The sequence below is a fragment of the Bufo bufo genome, chromosome 4 (genome assembly GCF_905171765.1).
Source record: "Bufo bufo chromosome 4, aBufBuf1.1, whole genome shotgun sequence".
Classification (NCBI taxonomy): Eukaryota; Metazoa; Chordata; class Amphibia; order Anura; family Bufonidae; genus Bufo; species Bufo bufo.
In genome coordinates this window covers 244,629,302-244,648,077 of record NC_053392.1, presented here as the reverse complement: position 1 = coordinate 244,648,077, position 18,776 = coordinate 244,629,302, and the positions used below count along the sequence as shown (strand labels likewise).

At 41.3% G+C, this 18,776-nt stretch overlaps 1 protein-coding gene across 7 annotated transcripts in view; it reads left to right on the top strand.

The window, feature by feature from the left end:
- The window catches only part of PRSS56 (serine protease 56), a 67,122-nt gene extending 50,565 nt beyond the window's left edge, over nucleotides 1-16,557 (top strand). For 6 of the 7 annotated variants that reach the window (XM_040428430.1, XM_040428426.1, XM_040428427.1 and 3 more), the window contains 6 exons: nucleotides 6,565-6,664; nucleotides 6,827-6,995; nucleotides 9,865-9,985; nucleotides 10,130-10,207; nucleotides 12,165-12,271; nucleotides 15,917-16,557. In XM_040428430.1, the coding sequence (XP_040284364.1) occupies nucleotides 6,565-6,664; nucleotides 6,827-6,995; nucleotides 9,865-9,985; nucleotides 10,130-10,207; nucleotides 12,165-12,271; nucleotides 15,917-16,090 (749 nt within the window). In that variant the 3' untranslated portion in view covers nucleotides 16,091-16,557. The remainder of the gene's footprint in view (nucleotides 1-6,564; nucleotides 6,665-6,826; nucleotides 6,996-9,864; nucleotides 9,986-10,129; nucleotides 10,208-12,164; nucleotides 12,272-15,916) is intronic. The other variant, XM_040428428.1, reaches the window with a different exon arrangement.
- Nucleotides 16,558-18,776: the final 2,219 nt, after the last annotated feature.

Here is an 18,776-nt window from a genome sequence, read left to right as displayed (position 1 = left end):
ACTTAGACAATCTGTAATGTAATTATCAAAAAGACAATAGTTCAAGATTTTACTGTACCCATAGACTTATTTAGAATGAATGTTCCTATAACGATGCAGGCAATGATGGTGTGCCTCCAAAAACGTTGATTTGCTTAAAGTCAGACTATTGCCACATTTAACATCTGTATTACGTCTGCCACAACTGTACCCCGACTGTTCTACAGAATTGAAATTAACCATTGAATCCTATGTTAAGTGTAACCCCTCTGGGTCCAGATGTTGCAGATCTGGTGCAGTTTTTCAGTCTTAGGCCTCATGCACACGGCCGTTGTTTGGGTCCGCATCCGAGCCACCGTTTTGGCAGCTTCGATGCGGACCCATTCACTTCAATGGGGCCGCAAAAGATGCGGACAGCACTCCGCGTGCTGTCCGCAACCGTTGCTCTGTTCCATGGCCCCGCAAAAAAATAGAACATGTCCTATTCTTGTCCGTTTTGCGGACAAGAATAGGCATTTCTACAATGGGCCGCCCGTTCCGTTCCGCAAATTGCGGAAGGCACACAGGCGGCTTCCGTTTTTTTGCGGATCCGCGGTTTGCGGACCGCAAAAAACGGAACGGTCGTGTGCATGAGGCCTTAGATCTTCAGACCATTTGTTTGCCCCTTTTTGCAAGTCACATATAGTAATTGCATTCACTACAGAGCGTGTGAAGTTGTGATTATACTATTGTCTGAGTTAGGCCTTGTTCACATGTCCACGTTCCGTCTGTGAAAAAACAGCAGTGCTCCAGACTAAAAAAATTACCTAGAAGCCATTGGCTCCTAAACTGAAAGATTTAGGAGCCAAATAAAATTTTTAGTCGCCAAATTTAAATACATATATAATTATGATATAAAAAATTGCCTCATTCACACGTTAGTGTTTTGATCAGTGATTTCTATCAGTGATTGTGAGCCAAAACCAGTAATGTGGGCTACACAGAGATAAGGTATAAGGCCCCTTTCACACGAGCGTGATGCATTAGGTCCGGATGCGTTCAGTGAAACTCGCACCATTTTGCAAGCAAGTTCAGTCAGTTTTGTCTGCAATTGCGTTCAGTTGTTCAGTTTTTTCCGTGCGGGTGCAGTGCGTTTTGATGCCTTTTTCACGCGCGTGATAAAAAACTGAAGGTTTACAAACAACATCTCTTAGCAACCATCAGTGAAAAACGCATTGCATCCGCACCTGCTTGCGGATACAATGCGTTTTTCACTGAAGCCCTATTCACTTCTATGGGGCCAGGGCTGCGTGAAAAACGCAGAATATAGAACATGCTGCGTTTTTCACGCAACGCAGAACTGATGCGTGAAAAAAAACGCTCATGTACACAGACCCATTGAAATGAATGGGTCAGGATTCAGTGCGGGTGCTATGCGTTCACCTCACGCATTGCGCCCGCACGGAAAACTCACTCGTGCGAAAGGGGCCTAAGGCTGGTTTCACACGGGCGTTGTGGATTGGGTCCGGATGTGTTCAGAGTGCGTTCAGTGAAACTCGCACTATTTTGCAAGCAAGTTCAGTCAGTTTTGTCTGCGGTTGCGTTTAGTTGTTCAGTTTTTTCCCCGCGGGTGCAGTGCGTTTTGATGCGTTTTTCACGCGCGTGATAAAAAACGGAATGTTTACAAACAACATCTCTTAGCAACCATCAGTGAAAAACGCATCGCACCCGCACTTGCTTGCGGATGCAATGCGTTTTTTACGCAGCCCCATTCACTTCTATGGGGTCAGGGCTGCGTGAAAAACGCAGAATATAGAACATGCTGCGATTTTCACGCAACGCAGAACTGATGCGTGAAAAACAACGCTCATGTACAAAGCACCATAGAAATGAATTGGTCAGGATTCAGTGCGGATGCTATGCGTTCACGTCACGCATTGCACTAGCACGGAAAACTCGCTCGTGTGAAAGGGACCTAAGGGAAAGATCTGCATCTGTTCTGTGTTTAGAGCCGAAAACCTGAATTTGGCTCAAAAATCACTGATGGAAATCACTGACCAAACACTGATGTGTGAATGAGGCATTACTGTGTGCAGTGTCCTGCATCTCTCTCCTCCTCATTCCAGTTGGTCCTCTTACAGCTGAACTTAAAAACTTGAACTTTCATCACATAGTTCAAAATTTAGGGTTTATTGGTCCCAATAAACAGTCAAAATGTCAGCATCACTTGGCCATCCTGTGTAATGAGGCATCCTCTTTCTTTTATATCCAAACCAGCATGTAACACAGGGCTCAGGATTAAATGGCTCAAGTGAAGGGCCTTCTGAGCTCATTTCGATTAGATCCTCCAGTGTAGAAATATGAATTGATTGCATACTTTTGATTTAATTCTGTTTTGGGCAAAAACCTTCATTCACATGGGATTCTACTTTTCAATAGTACTATCCTGGGGTATATATAATTTATTGATCAACCTTTATTAAATCAGTTCTCTGGGCTTTTAATATTGATGACCTATCATGCTTGCTGCTGCTATGTCTATGGCAAACCAGCAGCGGTCATAAAGAGATACGGGAGGTGGGACTTGCACACTGCGCACGCCGTCTCCTCATACAGCTGATCGGCGGGGGTGCCAGGTATCAGACCCCCGCCGATCTGATATTGATGACCTGTCCTGTCTAGTGTTATGTAATACATTCCAGACCTCTAAGGGTTACTTAGCATCATAAATCATTACAATGCTATGTGACCCCGTCAGTGCTGGGAGGACAGGACGGGTGTTCTTCCTAACACACGATGCGAGTTCAATGTTTGGACCTCGCTCGTGTGAAAGGGACCTAAAAGGGAATATATAATGAAGGGAAGGTAACCCATTGTTTACTTATCGACAGTGCACTGTGTCCAACCATTTGTCTTGACACTGGATAGACAGCGCTGATACTGCACTCACTACACTGGATATATAGCACTGATACTGTACTCACCACACTACAGTGGATATACAGCGCTGATACTGTACTCACTACACTGGATATATAGCACTGGTACTGTACTCACCACACTACAGTGGATATACAGTGCTGATACTGTACTCTCTACACTGGATATATAGCACTGGTCCTGTACTCACCACACTACACTGGATATACAGCGCTGATACTGTACTCTCTACACTGGATATATAGCACTGGTACTGTACTCACTACACTGGATAGACAGCGCTGATACTGTACTCACTACACTGGATATATAGCACTGGTACTGTACTCACCACACTACACTGGATATACAGCGCTGGTACTGTACTCACTACACTGGATAGACAGCACTGGTACCGTACTCAGGGCACTACACTGGATATACAGCGCTGGTACCGTACTCTTTTGCACTACTCTACCCTGGGCATACTACTACCTGCACTAGTCAGAACTGTACTCACTGTACATGGTCACACTACCCTCTGCCACACTGAGAAGATCACACTTCACTGTATAGACCCCACTGCACTGCACAGACACCACTGCACTGTACAGACCACACTGAGAAGACCTCACTGCATGCAGTGCACAGTGCCGGGCACACACTCGTATGCTGCGATCAGCTCGGGTCTGCGGGCCGGTCACAGTGGGAACAGCTGCTGCTCCACCATACATGGCTCCAGCGCTTGGAGCACTGTACAGTAACCAATTATAGTGGGTCACTAAAGTGTGGCGGGTCACCGCTAACACCCGCTGTGCACTGCATCTGACCCGAGCTAGTATCACAAAGCCCACCTTATAAGTGATGATCTAACCGGCGCACGTCCAGGAACGCGCCCGCCCTCTTTTTCCGGGCAGCTGCACGGGACTCTCAGATGAAAGCGACAGCGCGGAGCAGCTGGTAGTCACCCGAGGAAGCCATTTCTTCCCAGCGTTACCCAGGGGGGCATGACTAACACATCTGGAGTCCGATTGGCTGCGGCACATGCTTCGCGACTAAAGTGATTATGGGAAAGTGAGTTCCTGTCTGTCCTCCATCAAGCTTGCCGAGTTGTCGTCCTCGCAGGCTGGCGGGCTGGATGTCAGGGGATTGGCTCTTCCAACAGACGTGCCTAGCATGGTGCGTCTGCTGAAGGAAGTTTTTTTTTCTTAAAGCTGCAGCACGGCGGTGGGACAAGTCGCAAATGGCGATAAGACTTTAAAGTCTTATCGCCATTTGCAAATTCCTGGTTGCATTGGCGACTATTTTGGTTACCATCTGGACCACTGAACAGTCTGTGTTTCATACATGATGATGTCCATGTTTCGTCAATTTTTGGCCTGTGTTTTCTTCTGTGGTATCTGTCGCATCTATTGGATGGTTTCTGAAATTAACGGAAATGATGTTGCAGATATTAACAAAGCCTTCACCATATAAATGAACACATTTCACATCAAACAAATACATCGGATCCTTATGAATTCATTTACAGTGAAATTCTATTAATCCATAAAAAATAATCCAAACAATTTTATAAACTGCTTGTTTCCAGCACATAAAATTTAATACAATTGTAATCCATTATTAGTATTAGCAGTAGTACAGTGAATGCTGTAAACAAAATAAAAACAGTGCCAGAAGAGTCATTTTTTTGGTCACCTCATCTGTCAAAAATCATAATATCAAGCGAGCAATATATACCCCAAAATGATATCAATATAATGTTGCCCCATCCTGCAAAATAATGAGCCCTCACTGATGAAAAGTGGAAAATGTGCAATTTTTTTTTGCATTAATTTCTGCAAAAAAACGGTAGCGTCAAAATGCTCACTCAATACCTTGATGGGCGGAGTTTCTCAAATGGGGTCACTTCTTAGGGCTTCCAGTTATTATTTCTCCCCAGAGCCTCTACAGGAAGAACAGCATAATAATGAGTGGGCTTGCTTAAAAGACACTGGCATATGCTGGACACAACATATTGGACACCGAAATGGCATATCTGTGAAAAAGAATTCACTTTGCACCATCTGCTGTGCATTAATGTGGGGTTGAAATGCTCAATACACCCATTGGTAAATTCTGTGATGGGTGTGGTTTCAAATGGGGGTCACTTCTTGAGGGGGTTACTTTTTTTTAATTTAACCTCAGAGCCTCTACAGTTAAGTCACCAATCTAGGTTTCAAATGCACATAGTGCTCTTTCTCTTCTGTACTGCAGTGTGCCCAAACAGCAGTTTACGACCACATATGGGGTGTTAATGTATTCAGGAGAAAATGGGTAACAAATGTTGGCATCCTTTTCCTCCTGTTATGCCTTGTGAAAATGAAAAATCTGGAAATAATTTCATTTTTCATTTTCACAGCCAAGTGTGAAATGTCTGTGGGGTCAAAGAACTACCTACACTGCTCAATATATTCCTTGAAGGATGTAGTTTCCAAAATGGGGTCATTTTTTGGGGGTTTCCACTGTGGGGATACGTCAGGGTGAAAACCATTCCGGCACAATATGCCGTCCAACAGCCATACCATTTTCACAGTCAAGTGTTTCTAAATTCTATGAAATGCCTTTGGGGTCAAAGCGTTCATTACATCCCTCAATAAATTCCTTCAAGAGTGTCGTTTTCAAAATGGCCACACATATGGAGGGGGGTTCCCCACATGGGGTGTTCCTATAAATAATATTGTTTGTTTTGTTTTTAACCCTTGCTGTTACAGAACATTGATTTAAATGGAAAATCTGCAAAAAAGTGCATTATTTTTTTTTGCCTACATCTTGCATTAATTCTTGTGGGACACCTAAAAGGTTAACAAAGTTTGTAAAATCAGTTTTGAATAATTTGAGGGGTATAGTTTCTAAAATGAGCTCCTTCTATTATTTAAGCCCCTGAACGTCATTTCAAGATGGAATTGGTCCTTAAAAAGTCGGTTTTGGAAATTTTCTTGAAATATTCTAAGCTTTCTAGGGTTCTAAGAAAATAAAATGACTTGACGTGAATGCGGCTGAGCTGCTATACCATGCACAGCCGCTATACAATGTACGGCACTGTGCTTGGTTTTCTGAGAGAAGGCCTCGACGATTACAGGAGTGCTGATGCCTTTTCAAACAGCTGATCATGGGGATCCCAGATGTCAGATGCCCACTGATCAGATACTGATGATTAGTGTAAAACCCCTGAAAACCCCCTTTAAAAGCAGAGAAATTCTAATTTAGAAAATAGCAAAATTTCAAAATTTTCAGTAAATTTGGGATTTTATAAAAATAAAAAAAACATATCAACTCATATTTCCCAGTAACATGCAGGACAATGTGTCACAAAAATATAGCCTTATATTTGATCGGATAAATAAAAGCATTCTAATGTTATTACCACTTAAAATGACACATGTCAGATTTGCAAAATTAGGCCATGTCAGGAAGGTGAAAAATGGCAGGTCCCTGAAGGGTTAAGTTCGCAAAACCAGACATGAAATATGGAAAGAAAAGTAATTAGGAAATTGCCGTTGACACGAAATTTGCTACTGTCAATTTTTGTACCATTTTGTTTATTTTCTTCTTTCTTTGTTATTATTGTTCTGTGATACATTTTCATCTCTTTTTTTACTTACAAAAATGAGTGACTGGCTATTTAATGTGTTCTTTTTTTTAAAGAGCAGAATCCATTAATGAATGTCATAGACAAAGAACACAAGGAAATCATCTCAGATGAAATTAATAGAACAGATACAACAATTGGAAACGATATTCACAGGTAACCTGAATGTACTCTACTTGATGATAGGGAAAGTTTATTGAAAATGGAATTAATGTATGTAATGATGTATATTTACATTTCTTTCTCAAATTACAACTTTCCTGCTGAAGAACCATTGTTCATTTAACATATTGCACTAATATATCACCTTCCACCTAGAGAACTGCAAATCACATCATTCGAAGTGCTCTTTACAGATCTTGGGCCCAGATTAGATGATTGGACTTCATTTCTTTATCATATGGTCGTTCAAGGCTCTACAAACATAATGCAGAAAAAACAAACAGGAAAAGAATTTGAGGACATAGAGGAGCAGCTTTTTCTGGAGGTAACATAATTATAGTAATAATATGCTATAGTAATAAACTGTTCTATCTCTGCACTCCTCCCAGCTAGAAATAACTAGTGATGAGCGGCAGGGGCAATATTCGAATTCGCCATATATTCGAGAATTCGCAAATTCATGATCTCCAGGCATTTATTTTCTTGATTGCGAAAATTCGCATAAAATTCGAATAAAATATGCGCATTAAAACTGTTATTTAAAAAATACAAATAAAAAATATTTGCAATTACGAATATATTTAGTGATATTCTAAATATTCGCGAATTCTCGAAGTGCCGATATTCACGATTAAAATTCGCAATTCGAATATTCGTGATCAACACTAGAAATAACATAAAAATACCATAACATAAAAATACTTACCAAGGAGTTCCTGTATGAGATTCTTAAGCCTTTATCACATATTACTTTTATATTGTGTATTACCTGAACCACTATTAACAAATAAGGTGAAGTGGCAGCTCCCTATGATCAAATAATACCACCAGAGAGCTACTAAATATCACTTTCATATAGTAAATGAGCAATACTACTATACAATGAATAAATCTTATCGCCCTACTGTGACTGTATAATACTGCTGTTAAGTTTGTCACTGAAGAAGGGGATCCTTGAAGGCACAGTTGATTTGCCACTGGAAAGCCAGGAGTCTAAGAAATCTCCCCATTCTTCACTCTTAGGCCTCATGCACACGGCCGTTGTGTGTTTTGTGGTCCGCAAATCGCGGATCCGCAAAAGACGGATGGCGTCCGTGTGCGTTCCGCAATTTGCCGAACGGTACGGACAGCCTTTAATATAACTGCCAATTCTTGTCCGCAAAGCGCGGACAACAATAGGACAGGTTATATTTTTTTTGCAGACCACGGAACGGAGCAACGGATGCGGACAGCACGTGGAGTGCTGTCCGTATCTTTTTTGCGGCCCGAATAAAGTGAATGGGTCCGCATTCGAGCCGCCAAAACTGCGGCTCGGATGCGGACCATAACAGAGGCCATGTGCATGAGGCCTTAACCTGTCCAAGGAGGTATGGACTTTAAACGTCAGACTGCCAGGCCACGATCCAATCCCGAGAATAGTCGCAGATTGGCGGCAGGTACACAGTAGAGAACAATTTGCTTCGAAGGCAGGTCAGGTCATAGTGGTCAGGTATAGTAAGCCAGACGATTAATTACAATCCTAGGCAGATGGAAAGTCAGGAGTCAGTACCAAGGGTGGAACTACAGGAGCCAGGATCAATAAAGTAACAGGAACAACAGCCATGCACAAATGTGTCTTGATATTCAGAAAAGGTGCAGAAGGTTGGATAGGCAACTAGGGCCTGACATCATTTTCAAGTGTTGGTTGTATTGACATGTTAATGCCACTGACCAAGCAGCAGTCAAAGACAGAGGACGTTGCTGGAGCAGAGAGATGTGTGGCAGGTGGAGTTGCAGTCATCCATGGGGAGTTGCTGGAAAAACTAGGTTTGATGAGTAACAACTATCATGCTGCAGCTGAATAATACATCCAAACAGAGACTGCAAAAACACCATACAGTAATTCTATAATTCTTAACATTTTAAACTTTAATGACCCTTAATAAAAAATGTGCCTACAAGAGAGTACCTTAAGGCTACATTCACAAGTCCGTGGTGTGTTGCGGACCCGCAAATTGCCAGCCCATCACCCCCATAGAAATGCCTATCTAGGACATGCTCTATCTTTTTGCGGAGCTGCGGACCCAAAATCGGCACTGTGTGCTGTCCGCATACATTCCGTCCCCATAGAGAATGAATGGGTCCGCACCCATTCCGCAAAATTGCGGAAAGGATGCGGACCCATTTTGCGGACGTGTGAATGGAGCCTAATAGAGAAAGCTTACCAGGGAGAACACCCATACACAGCCAGTGTGAGCCAGAGATTGCACCTATAAAAAGTAACTTTCCCCTCACATACACGTCTTCTCGTCTGCATCTTCTCTAAGGAACTGACAAATGAGCAGCCAGTGAGCAACCACGCACATATTCCTCCCTCCTTATTCAGACGTGGATGCATCATCTACTATCAAATTATAACAAAATAAAGGCCCTTTTACATGGGCTAATGAGCTGGGCAAATATCAAGGAGGAGCGTTCCTAGGAACACTTGTTCCAAAAGTTGCTCTGGGTAAAGGTGCCACCAATACCCAATGAATGGGCAATGAGTTTGTTCATTGGGTAGAAGCGTGGTTGATGTGGACATCATAGTCATTGTGTCTGGGCAGCAGATAGTCCTGTGTAGACAGTGATCTGCTGCATAGAAACAGTGAATCAGTATGGGGAGGAGAGATCGCTATAGAGATTGCTCGTCCCCTCTACAGAGTACTGGATTGCTGCACACAAATGCAGCTTTTACCACCTCTGATGGTTCATTCCCCCCAATAATCACCTGCAAAGTCAGTCCGTGTAAAGGGACCTTAAATTCGATATTATCTCTTTTTGCTTTTTCAGGTACATAATTAGAATGTTGTCTCTTTAAGACATACTCTTCTCTAGTACTAGACTGTTCATGTAACTTAAACTAAGTATATTCAATAGCAAATAGTGCACTTCTGTACTTCCATGTAGATATATTTATCAATAGTGACATATATGAGAGAATATAAGAGTATCTTTAATGAATACAGATAGCTCATCAACTTCTACTGACCATTAAAAGTAGCTGCAAAAGTTAGTTCTAGGGTCAGTGCTTGTCTTGCTAAATGTACAGTTCTCCTCAGCACTTTCAAACAGCTTATTCCTCCCCAGTGTACAACGCGGGGCACAAATCACTTAGACATTCATAAAATAGCGCATAAAGTCTAATCTATACTGATGCTTTCTTGTCATTCCAGAAGAATGATGATGCAGTGGAGGAACTAAAAGAAAAAGGACGACAGGTCATTCACAACCTAAAGTCACAGCTCAGAAGTGACGGAATAATTCTCACTGATGACCCTTTGCTTTTAGATCAAGGTATGACTGTGTATCATAGTGCTCCAAAACCATCACTCTGCGGTATTCAGACTATAGTCCAGTCTGAGGGCAGAGCTGGGCTGTACACTTTACAAGTTTACTCCACTACAGTACAATTACATGCATCTTATATCCATTTAACAGGAGTGATACCTGTTCATTATCAACCTCAGAAGAGAGATGTCACAAGTGTCACTGGAGCCACCAAAGAAAATGTCCAAGGTACTGTATGCATGTATAGATTTCATGTGGTCAATATAAATGTTATGTCACCATGTCCAGTTTCACAGGTATTATCCTATCACACTACAGTAAAAAAAAAAGGTTGAAAGGAACCTGTCAGTAGAACTATGGTGCCCTTATCTGAGGGCTCCTTTTAAACAGTGCAGTAATGCTGACTGTAATACTTTGAACTAGAGACACATACACTGCCTGTCCAAAGAAAGTCACCACCAAAAAAAAAAAAAAAAGGTCACACACTCATTTCGTTGGACAGCCCTTAGCTTTGATTACGGCACGCATTCGCTGTGTCATTGTTTCGATAAGCTTCTGCAATGTCACAAGATTTATTTCCATCCAGTGTTGCATAACATTTTCACCAAGATCTTGCACTGATGATGGTAGAGTCTGACTGCTGTGCAAAGCCTTCTCCAGCACATCCCAAAGATTCTCAATGGGGTTAAGGTCTGGACTCTGTGGTGGCCAATCCATGTGTGAAAATGATGTCTCATGCTCCCTGAACCACTCTTTCACAATGTGAGGCCGATGAATCCTGGCATTGTCATCTTGGAATATGCCCATGCCATCAGGGAAGAAAAAATCCATTGATGGAATAACCTGGTCATTCAGTATGTTCAGGTGGTCAGCTGACCTCATTCTTGGAGCACATACTGGTGCTGAACCTAGACCTGACCAACTGCAGCAACCCCAGATCATAGCACTGCCCCCACAGGCTGGTACAGTAGGCACTAGGCATGATGGGTGCATCACTTCATCTGCCTCTCTTCTTACCCTGATGCGCCCATCACTCTGGAACAGGGTAAATCTTGACTCATCAGACCACATGACCTTCTTCCATTGCTCCAGAGTCCAATCTTTATACTCACTAGCAAATTGAAGCCTTTTTTTCTGGTTTGCCTCACTGATTAGTGGTTTTCTTACGGCTACACAGCTGTTCAGTCCCAATTCCTTGAGTTCCCTTCACATTGGGCGTGTGAAAATGCTCTTACTTTCACTATTAAACATAGCCCTGAGTTCTACTGTTGTTTTTCTTCGATTTGATTTCACCAAACATTTAAGTGATCGCCGATCACGATCATTCAGGATTTGTTTCCCGCCACATTTCTTCCTCGAATAAGATGGGTCCCCACTATCCTTTCAGTTTTTAATAATGCATTGGACAGTTCTTAACCCAATTTTAGTAGTTTCTACAATCTCCTTAAATGTTTTCTCTGCTTGATGCATGCCAATGATTTCACCCTTCTCAAAGAGACTAACATCTTTTCCACGACCACGAGATGTGTCTTTCGACATGGTTGTTTAAGAAATGAGAAGCAACTCATTGCACCAGTTGGGGTTAAATAACTTGTTGCCAGCTGAAAGATAATCGCTCATGCAGTAATTATCCAATAGGAGGCTCGTAACTATTTGCTTAGTTAAATCCAGGTGACGACTTTTTTGGGGGGACAGGCAGTGTATTTGATGTGTTAAGCAAAACAATCTAAAAAAGAAATACTGGGAATACTGACACCTAAATACCCTACAGAAATATAAGGCTGTGTTCACATTTACTTAAGAGGCTCCTTGTCTACTCCAGTTCCATCACAAATTCCTTCAGATTTTACATGAAGAATATCGCTTAATGCATCATTATTCTTCCCACCAAAATGATAAATACCACAAAGGAACCAAACAGTCTCCCAATAAAAAGTCATTGGAGTCTGTTGGGTGTGGGGGTATCTTTGATATGATGGACCCAGTACTGCATCATGGATTCCATTGTACACGGAAACCGCAATGCAGATGAGAACAGACAGTTTAACGGTTGTTGATATACAGTAGATTAGAAATCCAGCATTGAACAGGAGAGTGTGTATTTTTGAGATATTCACAAGATAAACTTTGGTCAATTTTGTGTGATGTAAAGGAAGTTCTCTTAACCTGATCTGTAAATGTACAGGTTGTCCACATTTGTCAGAAGCCATTAATGAAGTTCAGTCCATTAAAGAGAAGTACAAATGGATTCTACAGATTCCAGAGAGAGACCTGTCAATGAAGTTCCAAGAGGTAAGAATTGTAGGCAATCTAACTAGCTGCTAGTGACTGCATTCCTCCAAGGAATTATAGTCATTACATTATTACTATAGACTGTTAGAGTAAAAAGAAATTTACACACATACAATGTGTAATACTGTATTATATTATGATGATGATTATTATTAGTTATTGTTCAGTGAAACTCGCACCATTTTGCCAGCAAGTTCAGTCAGTTTTGTCTGCAATTGCGTTCAGTTGTTAAGTTTTTTCCGCACAGGTACAATGCGTTTTGATCCGTTTTTAAACGGCCTTAGCAACCATCAGTGAAAAACGCATTAGGCCCCTTGCAGACGAGCGTGTCCGGATAAGGTCCGGCAAACCCGTGCGAGTAGGTACGCAATTTCAGTCAGTTTTGACTGTGATTGTGTTCCGTTGTTCAGTTTTTATCGCGCGGGTGCAATGTGTTTTGCACGCGCGTGATAAAAAACTGAATGTGGTACCCAGACCCGAACTTCTTCACAGAAGTTCAGGTTTGGGTTCAAGGTTGTGTAGATTGCATTATTTTCCCTTATAACATGGTTATAAGGGAAAATAATAGCATTCTGAATACAGAATGCATAGTACAATAGGGCTGGAGGGGAAAAAAAAAAAATTATATGTAACTCACCTTAATACACTTGTTCGCGCAGCCGGCATCTGCAACAACCAGCTCTATAAAAATATCACATGACCTAACCCGTTAGGGGAACACCGTAAAAATAAAAAAATAAAAACTGTGTCAAAAAAGCCATATCTGTCACCTTACATCACAAAAAGTGCAACACCATGTGATCAAAAAGGGGTATGTCCCCAAAAATGGTACCAATTAAACCGTCATCTCATCCCGCAAAAAATGAGACTCTACCTAAGACAATCGGTAAAAAAATAAAAAAAAGCTATGGCTCTCAGACTATGGAGACACTAAAAATAATTTTTTGGTTTGAAAAATGCTATTATTGTGTAAAACTTAAATAAATAAGAAAAAGTATACATATTAGGTATTGCCATGTCCATAACGATCTCCTCTATAAAAATATCACATGACCTCAGGTGAACACAGTAACAATAAATAAATAAAAACTGCCAAAATGAATTTTTTTTTGTCACCTTGCCCCATAAAGTGTAATAATGAATGATCAAAAAATCATATGTACCCAAAATGGTACCAATAAAACTGGCACCTTAGCCCCTAGTTTCCAAAATGGGGTCACTTTTTGGGAGTTTCTACTGTAAGGGTGCATCAGGGGGGCTTCAAATGGGACATGGCATCTAAAAAAAAAAACAGTCCAGCAAAATCTGCCTTCCAAAAACCATATGGCGTTCCTTTTCTTCTGCGCCCTGCCGTGCGCCCTTACATCAGTTTACGACCACATGTGGGGTGTTTCTGTAAACTGCAGAATCAGGGTAATAATATTGAGTTTTGTTTGGCTGTTAACCCTTCATGTGTTAAAGAAAAAAATTGATTAAAATGGAAAATCTGCTAAAAAAGTGAAATTTAGAAATTTAATCTCCATTTTCCTTTAATTCTTGTGGAACACCTAAAGGGTTAACAAAGTTTGTAAAATCAGTTTTGAGTAACTTAAGGGGTGTAGTTTCTACAATGGGGTCATTTATGGGGGGGTTTCTACTATGTAAGCCTCACAAAGTGACTTCAGACATGAAATGGTCCTTAAAATGTGGGTTTTTCATAAATAAAGGTGAAATATATTGACTCAAATTTATAACTGTCATGAAGTACAATGTGTCACGAGAAAACAATCTCAGAATGGCTTGGATAAATAAAAGTGTTCTAAAGCTATTACCACATAAAATTACCTGGGCAGAAGGGCGAAAACTGGCCCATGGTGGAAGGTGTTCATTTGCGTGTAAAAAAAAAAGTTGCAAATGATTGTGACTTTCTTGGCACTTGCCAGTTTTGAAAAGTGCTGAGGAAAGTGTGTGTGTGTGTGACTTAGACTTATTTTTTTCCACTAAATCTAAAAAAGGGTACGCAACCGCACATTTGGCAAAAATCTACATTTGATCATAGCAGGCAAAGATTTAATTTTCTGACTTAAATTCAAAAGCCAACAAATTTAGCTGTGTGCCTTTTAATACGTTTGGAGCTGTTCTCTACAACAATCTTTTCATGTTGGTATAAATTGTGGGCTTAGAGTGTTTTGCTTTGGAGAATAGAGGTTTCAATTGGAACTATCATAGCACTAGCATCAGCTGACACTAGAGGGCAGAACTTTTACCTTTTCTGCACTAAGAAAGTACAGTATATAATGCCCTAATGGTGTGTGGGAAACATCTAAACCATTTTAATGACTGCATTAGGTCCAGGAGGTATTGTTACTTGGTACAAGGTTAAATATTTTACATTTTGGATTTTTACTTTGATTAATAATATATTCTTTAACTTTTTCACTGACAAGTCAACTTTGACACACATCAAAACTAAGGGGCACATTTATTAAGACAGGCATTTTAGACGCTGGTCTTAATACAGCCCCAAAGCTGGTGGAGGATCTGCCGAAGTTATGAAGAGGTGCAGGCTTCTCCATAACTTCGGAGCGTCCAGCGCCAGTTCTAAATGTAAGACAGCTTCCTAAAACAGGTGTTGAAAATGGTAAATCAGACAGACCTGCCAGCCCGTCCCCTTCCCCACCCTTGCTACGCCCACTATTTTACAACTGGCATGAGCGGGGCGAAGTCGCAGATAGCAGCGCAACTAACTGTTGCGCCGCCATCTGCTCCTGAAATACGCCTAATTTGGGTGTATTTCAGCTTAGTAAATGACCCCCTAAATGATATAATTAAAGATCTATATTATTCTCATATATTTTCTGAAAGTAGACACCTGACACATTGTGAAAATGGCACCCAGCACTTTAATCTCATGGCAGCATTCATGCAACCTTTTGCATTAAAGTATACTTATATTTGTGAAAAAAGTCTAATGCAACTAAGGCACAACGCCCCCTAAAATAATATACATGTCACATACACCTACATATATTCTCTATTGGGGTCATTTATCAAACTGGTATAAAGTAAAACTGGCTTAGTTGCCCATAGCAACCAATTAGATTCCACCTTTCATTTTACAAAGAAGCTGTACAATATGAAAGGTGGAATCTGATTGGTTGCTTTGGGCAACTAAGCCAGTTTTACTTTACACTAGTTTGATAAATAACCCCATATATCTTCAGGTAATCATAAATGAGAGACCAAAAATATCCAAAGTCATGGAATTAACCAAAATGAGTAACTGATTTGCCCTTTAGTAGGAAACCTCCACTCCTTTAATTCTGAGAATCAGAGGGCATATAACCTCTGTAACTAGAAAGAGGGGTGCTAACATTAACAAAAGTCAATCAATGACGCCCTTCGGGTCACTCACAGCCGTAATGGGGGGAGATGACAGTAGCAGGTTGTGATCTTTCTTCCTGATGTCCCTTGCCACCTCCCTCCACCCTTACAGGGACCCAGAACCAGGAAGTAAATCATTCCCACATTCAAACAAGTGCACTCACAATGACATTGGTTGGCAGTGTATTCCCCCTATATGCAGAGGAAAACTGTAGACATTGATATAAAGTTACATTTCCTGATGGCTAGAAGCCAAACATTAATGTCTCCCGTCTCACATAGATCCTGGTGGACCTGGGCTCGAAGAATGAAAAAGGTTTGTACAGAGCTCGTGTTCGAGTGTGTGTCGCTGGAAAGTTTTCATCATTTATCGGTCTGGTAGGTCTGGACAGCAGTTCCCTCTATCGTAGTATGCCAGGACTCATTGCACTTTCAATGGACAGATTGAAAACTTAACAAGTTAACAGCATCATAAAAGATCACTGTGATGGAAATCGGCGAAAAAACTCTTGTCTTGTTCATTCAAGGAACTTAAAGGGAAGACTCAAAAGTGCCAATCACAAGTGCCACAATCCAGTGCTAACATATCGGCATAAGGGGCTAAACTGCTCCACAAGACGACGAGGATCCTAATGACTTTGCACTTAAAGGAAGCTGGGGGTTTCTTATTAAATTAACCAAATGTTATCAGGTTATTGCAGAATGACAACAATATGTTCATTTGAACTGTAAAAAGACACCAACAGGATCTATATTATTCATTGCTATGTGATGAAAGACTGTACACCAAATTTACACTGTGTGATATATGAAATGCACTTCAATGGCCAGTTTTGCTTTTTATCATCTAGCAGTGCTGTGTGGATGTAAATTTAGTATTTCCCTGTTTGTGGAGTGTAAACAGATAGTACGCCCCATTACTGCCATTGAGGCATTTAGGGTACCATCATTTCTTTGCACATGTTCAAAAAGAAGGTGCATTTGTGTACCTGCCATAATGACACAGTCCTCCAACTCTTGGCACATAATCGGCGCTGCTTAAAGCATTGGAGATATCAATTTGTTGTCTTTTTCGCTTTGATCTGATGAACCTAAAGTAAAAGAACAAACTCTATAAAAAATACTGAAGCTTTCAATGTTCACAGTGCTCACATATATCAATTATGTCAATGATATCAGAAATTACACCTGCAGCAAACTTTCATTTGACCTTTCCAATGGCTTTTGTTGTGGTAAGCATCAATTTAAAGATAGCTACTGTACATGTGTATGTATATTGGGCAGATGGAAAGCACGTGGCGCGTCATGGTCATATGCAGGGTGGCTAAACAATTTGTAAGGGGTTTATGCCGCTACATTCAGGAAAGGTTAATTAATATTGATGAATTGATTAATAAAATCCTATTTTGTCCTTTTTGGGTAAAGACATGTTCTTACTTTATTTTGCCCTACACAAATCATGTGGTTGCATAATTTTACAGATATGTGAAATACAAGCTTAATGTTCACGCTAAAGCTTGCCATAACATGAGACTAAAGTCGGATGAGATGTCTGGTTTTGGCTGACAATCATTTGAAAACTAACATGAACCACCGTTTGTGATGGCTAGTGGCAGACTGTTGTCCGCCAAAAATGTGATCTGCCACATTGGAAATTTTCGCTAATTGTCAGCTGAAATTGCATGTCATGACATAACCAGCCAAATGCTTCTGATCATTTACAGTTGCGCTCAGGGACCAGATAGTGTTTTTGATTTACTGTATTTTCCTGCGTATAAGACTACTTTTTAACACATGAAAATCTTCTCAAAAGTCGGGGGTCGTCTTATACGCCGGGTGTCGTCTTATATGCGGGTATACGGCGTGCTGAAACTTACTTCCTAGCCGGACTGGAGAAGCTGTCCTTCTCCAGCTTCAGGGACAGGCGCCCTCTAGCTGAGCCACCGTGCGCTGCATCCCGGCCAGCCACTCCTGAAGCAGCCCCCTCTCCCTGCTCTCAGTAGTTTTCTCATGCCGGCAGTATCACATTGTCTTGAAGACAGGGAGGGCTGGGCAGGCAGGGAGAGTTGACCCACCCAATCCAAGCAGGTGTGCACAGAAAATACCGGTACATTGCTTGCCGTGATTGGTTTATTGTTGTATACTGGGTTGGATTGGCGATTCTGAGGGAAGGCAGGGGGAAGCAGGAGCATCTGCACTTCAGCCAATTCTAATGTTGGAATGGCGGATCTCTAATGAAGTTTGGTGTGCATCTTATCTGTGGTGAAAAAACAGAGTCTATCTGGGGAGCAGATACATGTGGTGGTGAATACAGTACAGCACCAGTATCTGTACCTACAGTACAGCACCAGTATCTGTACCGGTTCATACAGTACAGCACCAGTACATACAGTACAGTATACAAATGGCTAACAGTCAAGACCCCATCATGGCTCTACCAGCAAGAAGAAAGAAATATGAAGCCAGTTTAAAACTCAAAGTTGTAAACTTTGCCATGGAACATAATAACTGCGCTGCTGCAAGACAATATGGAGTAACAGAAAAGATGGTTCGGGACTGGAAAGCAAATGAAAAAGCATTAGAGTATGCCAAGGGGTAAGTGTGCATTAAGAAGAGGCACCCCACATTGGCCAAAACTCAAAAAACATGTAGCAGACATGGTGAATGACCATCGCCAAAACGGTTATGTAGTGACACTAAATAAAATACGTTTGTTTGCACTTCAGTGGGCCAAATCTAACCCAGATCACAGCAACAGATTTAAGGCCACTGTGTCCCGGTATACTAGATTCTTGAAAAGGCATAATATGGTACTGAGGCAAAGGACGGAAATTGCACAACAATTACCTGTAGATCTTGATGCCAAAGTAAATAGCGTTGGAGGGGTAGTCTTATACGGCGAGTATACCCCAAACCCTATATTTTAACTGGAAAAGTTGGGGGTCGTCTTATACGCCCAGTCGTCTTATACGCCCAGTCGTCTTATACGCCGGAAAATACGGTACTCCCTGGTCTGCCAGTTTAGCCTGGCATGTTGATAGTGGGATCGTTCGTATGAATGATCCCATGGATGACTGATTGGCTGCAATGAAACAGATTGTTGTTCAATATGTTTGACTAGCTTAAATGATAAACCAATAGA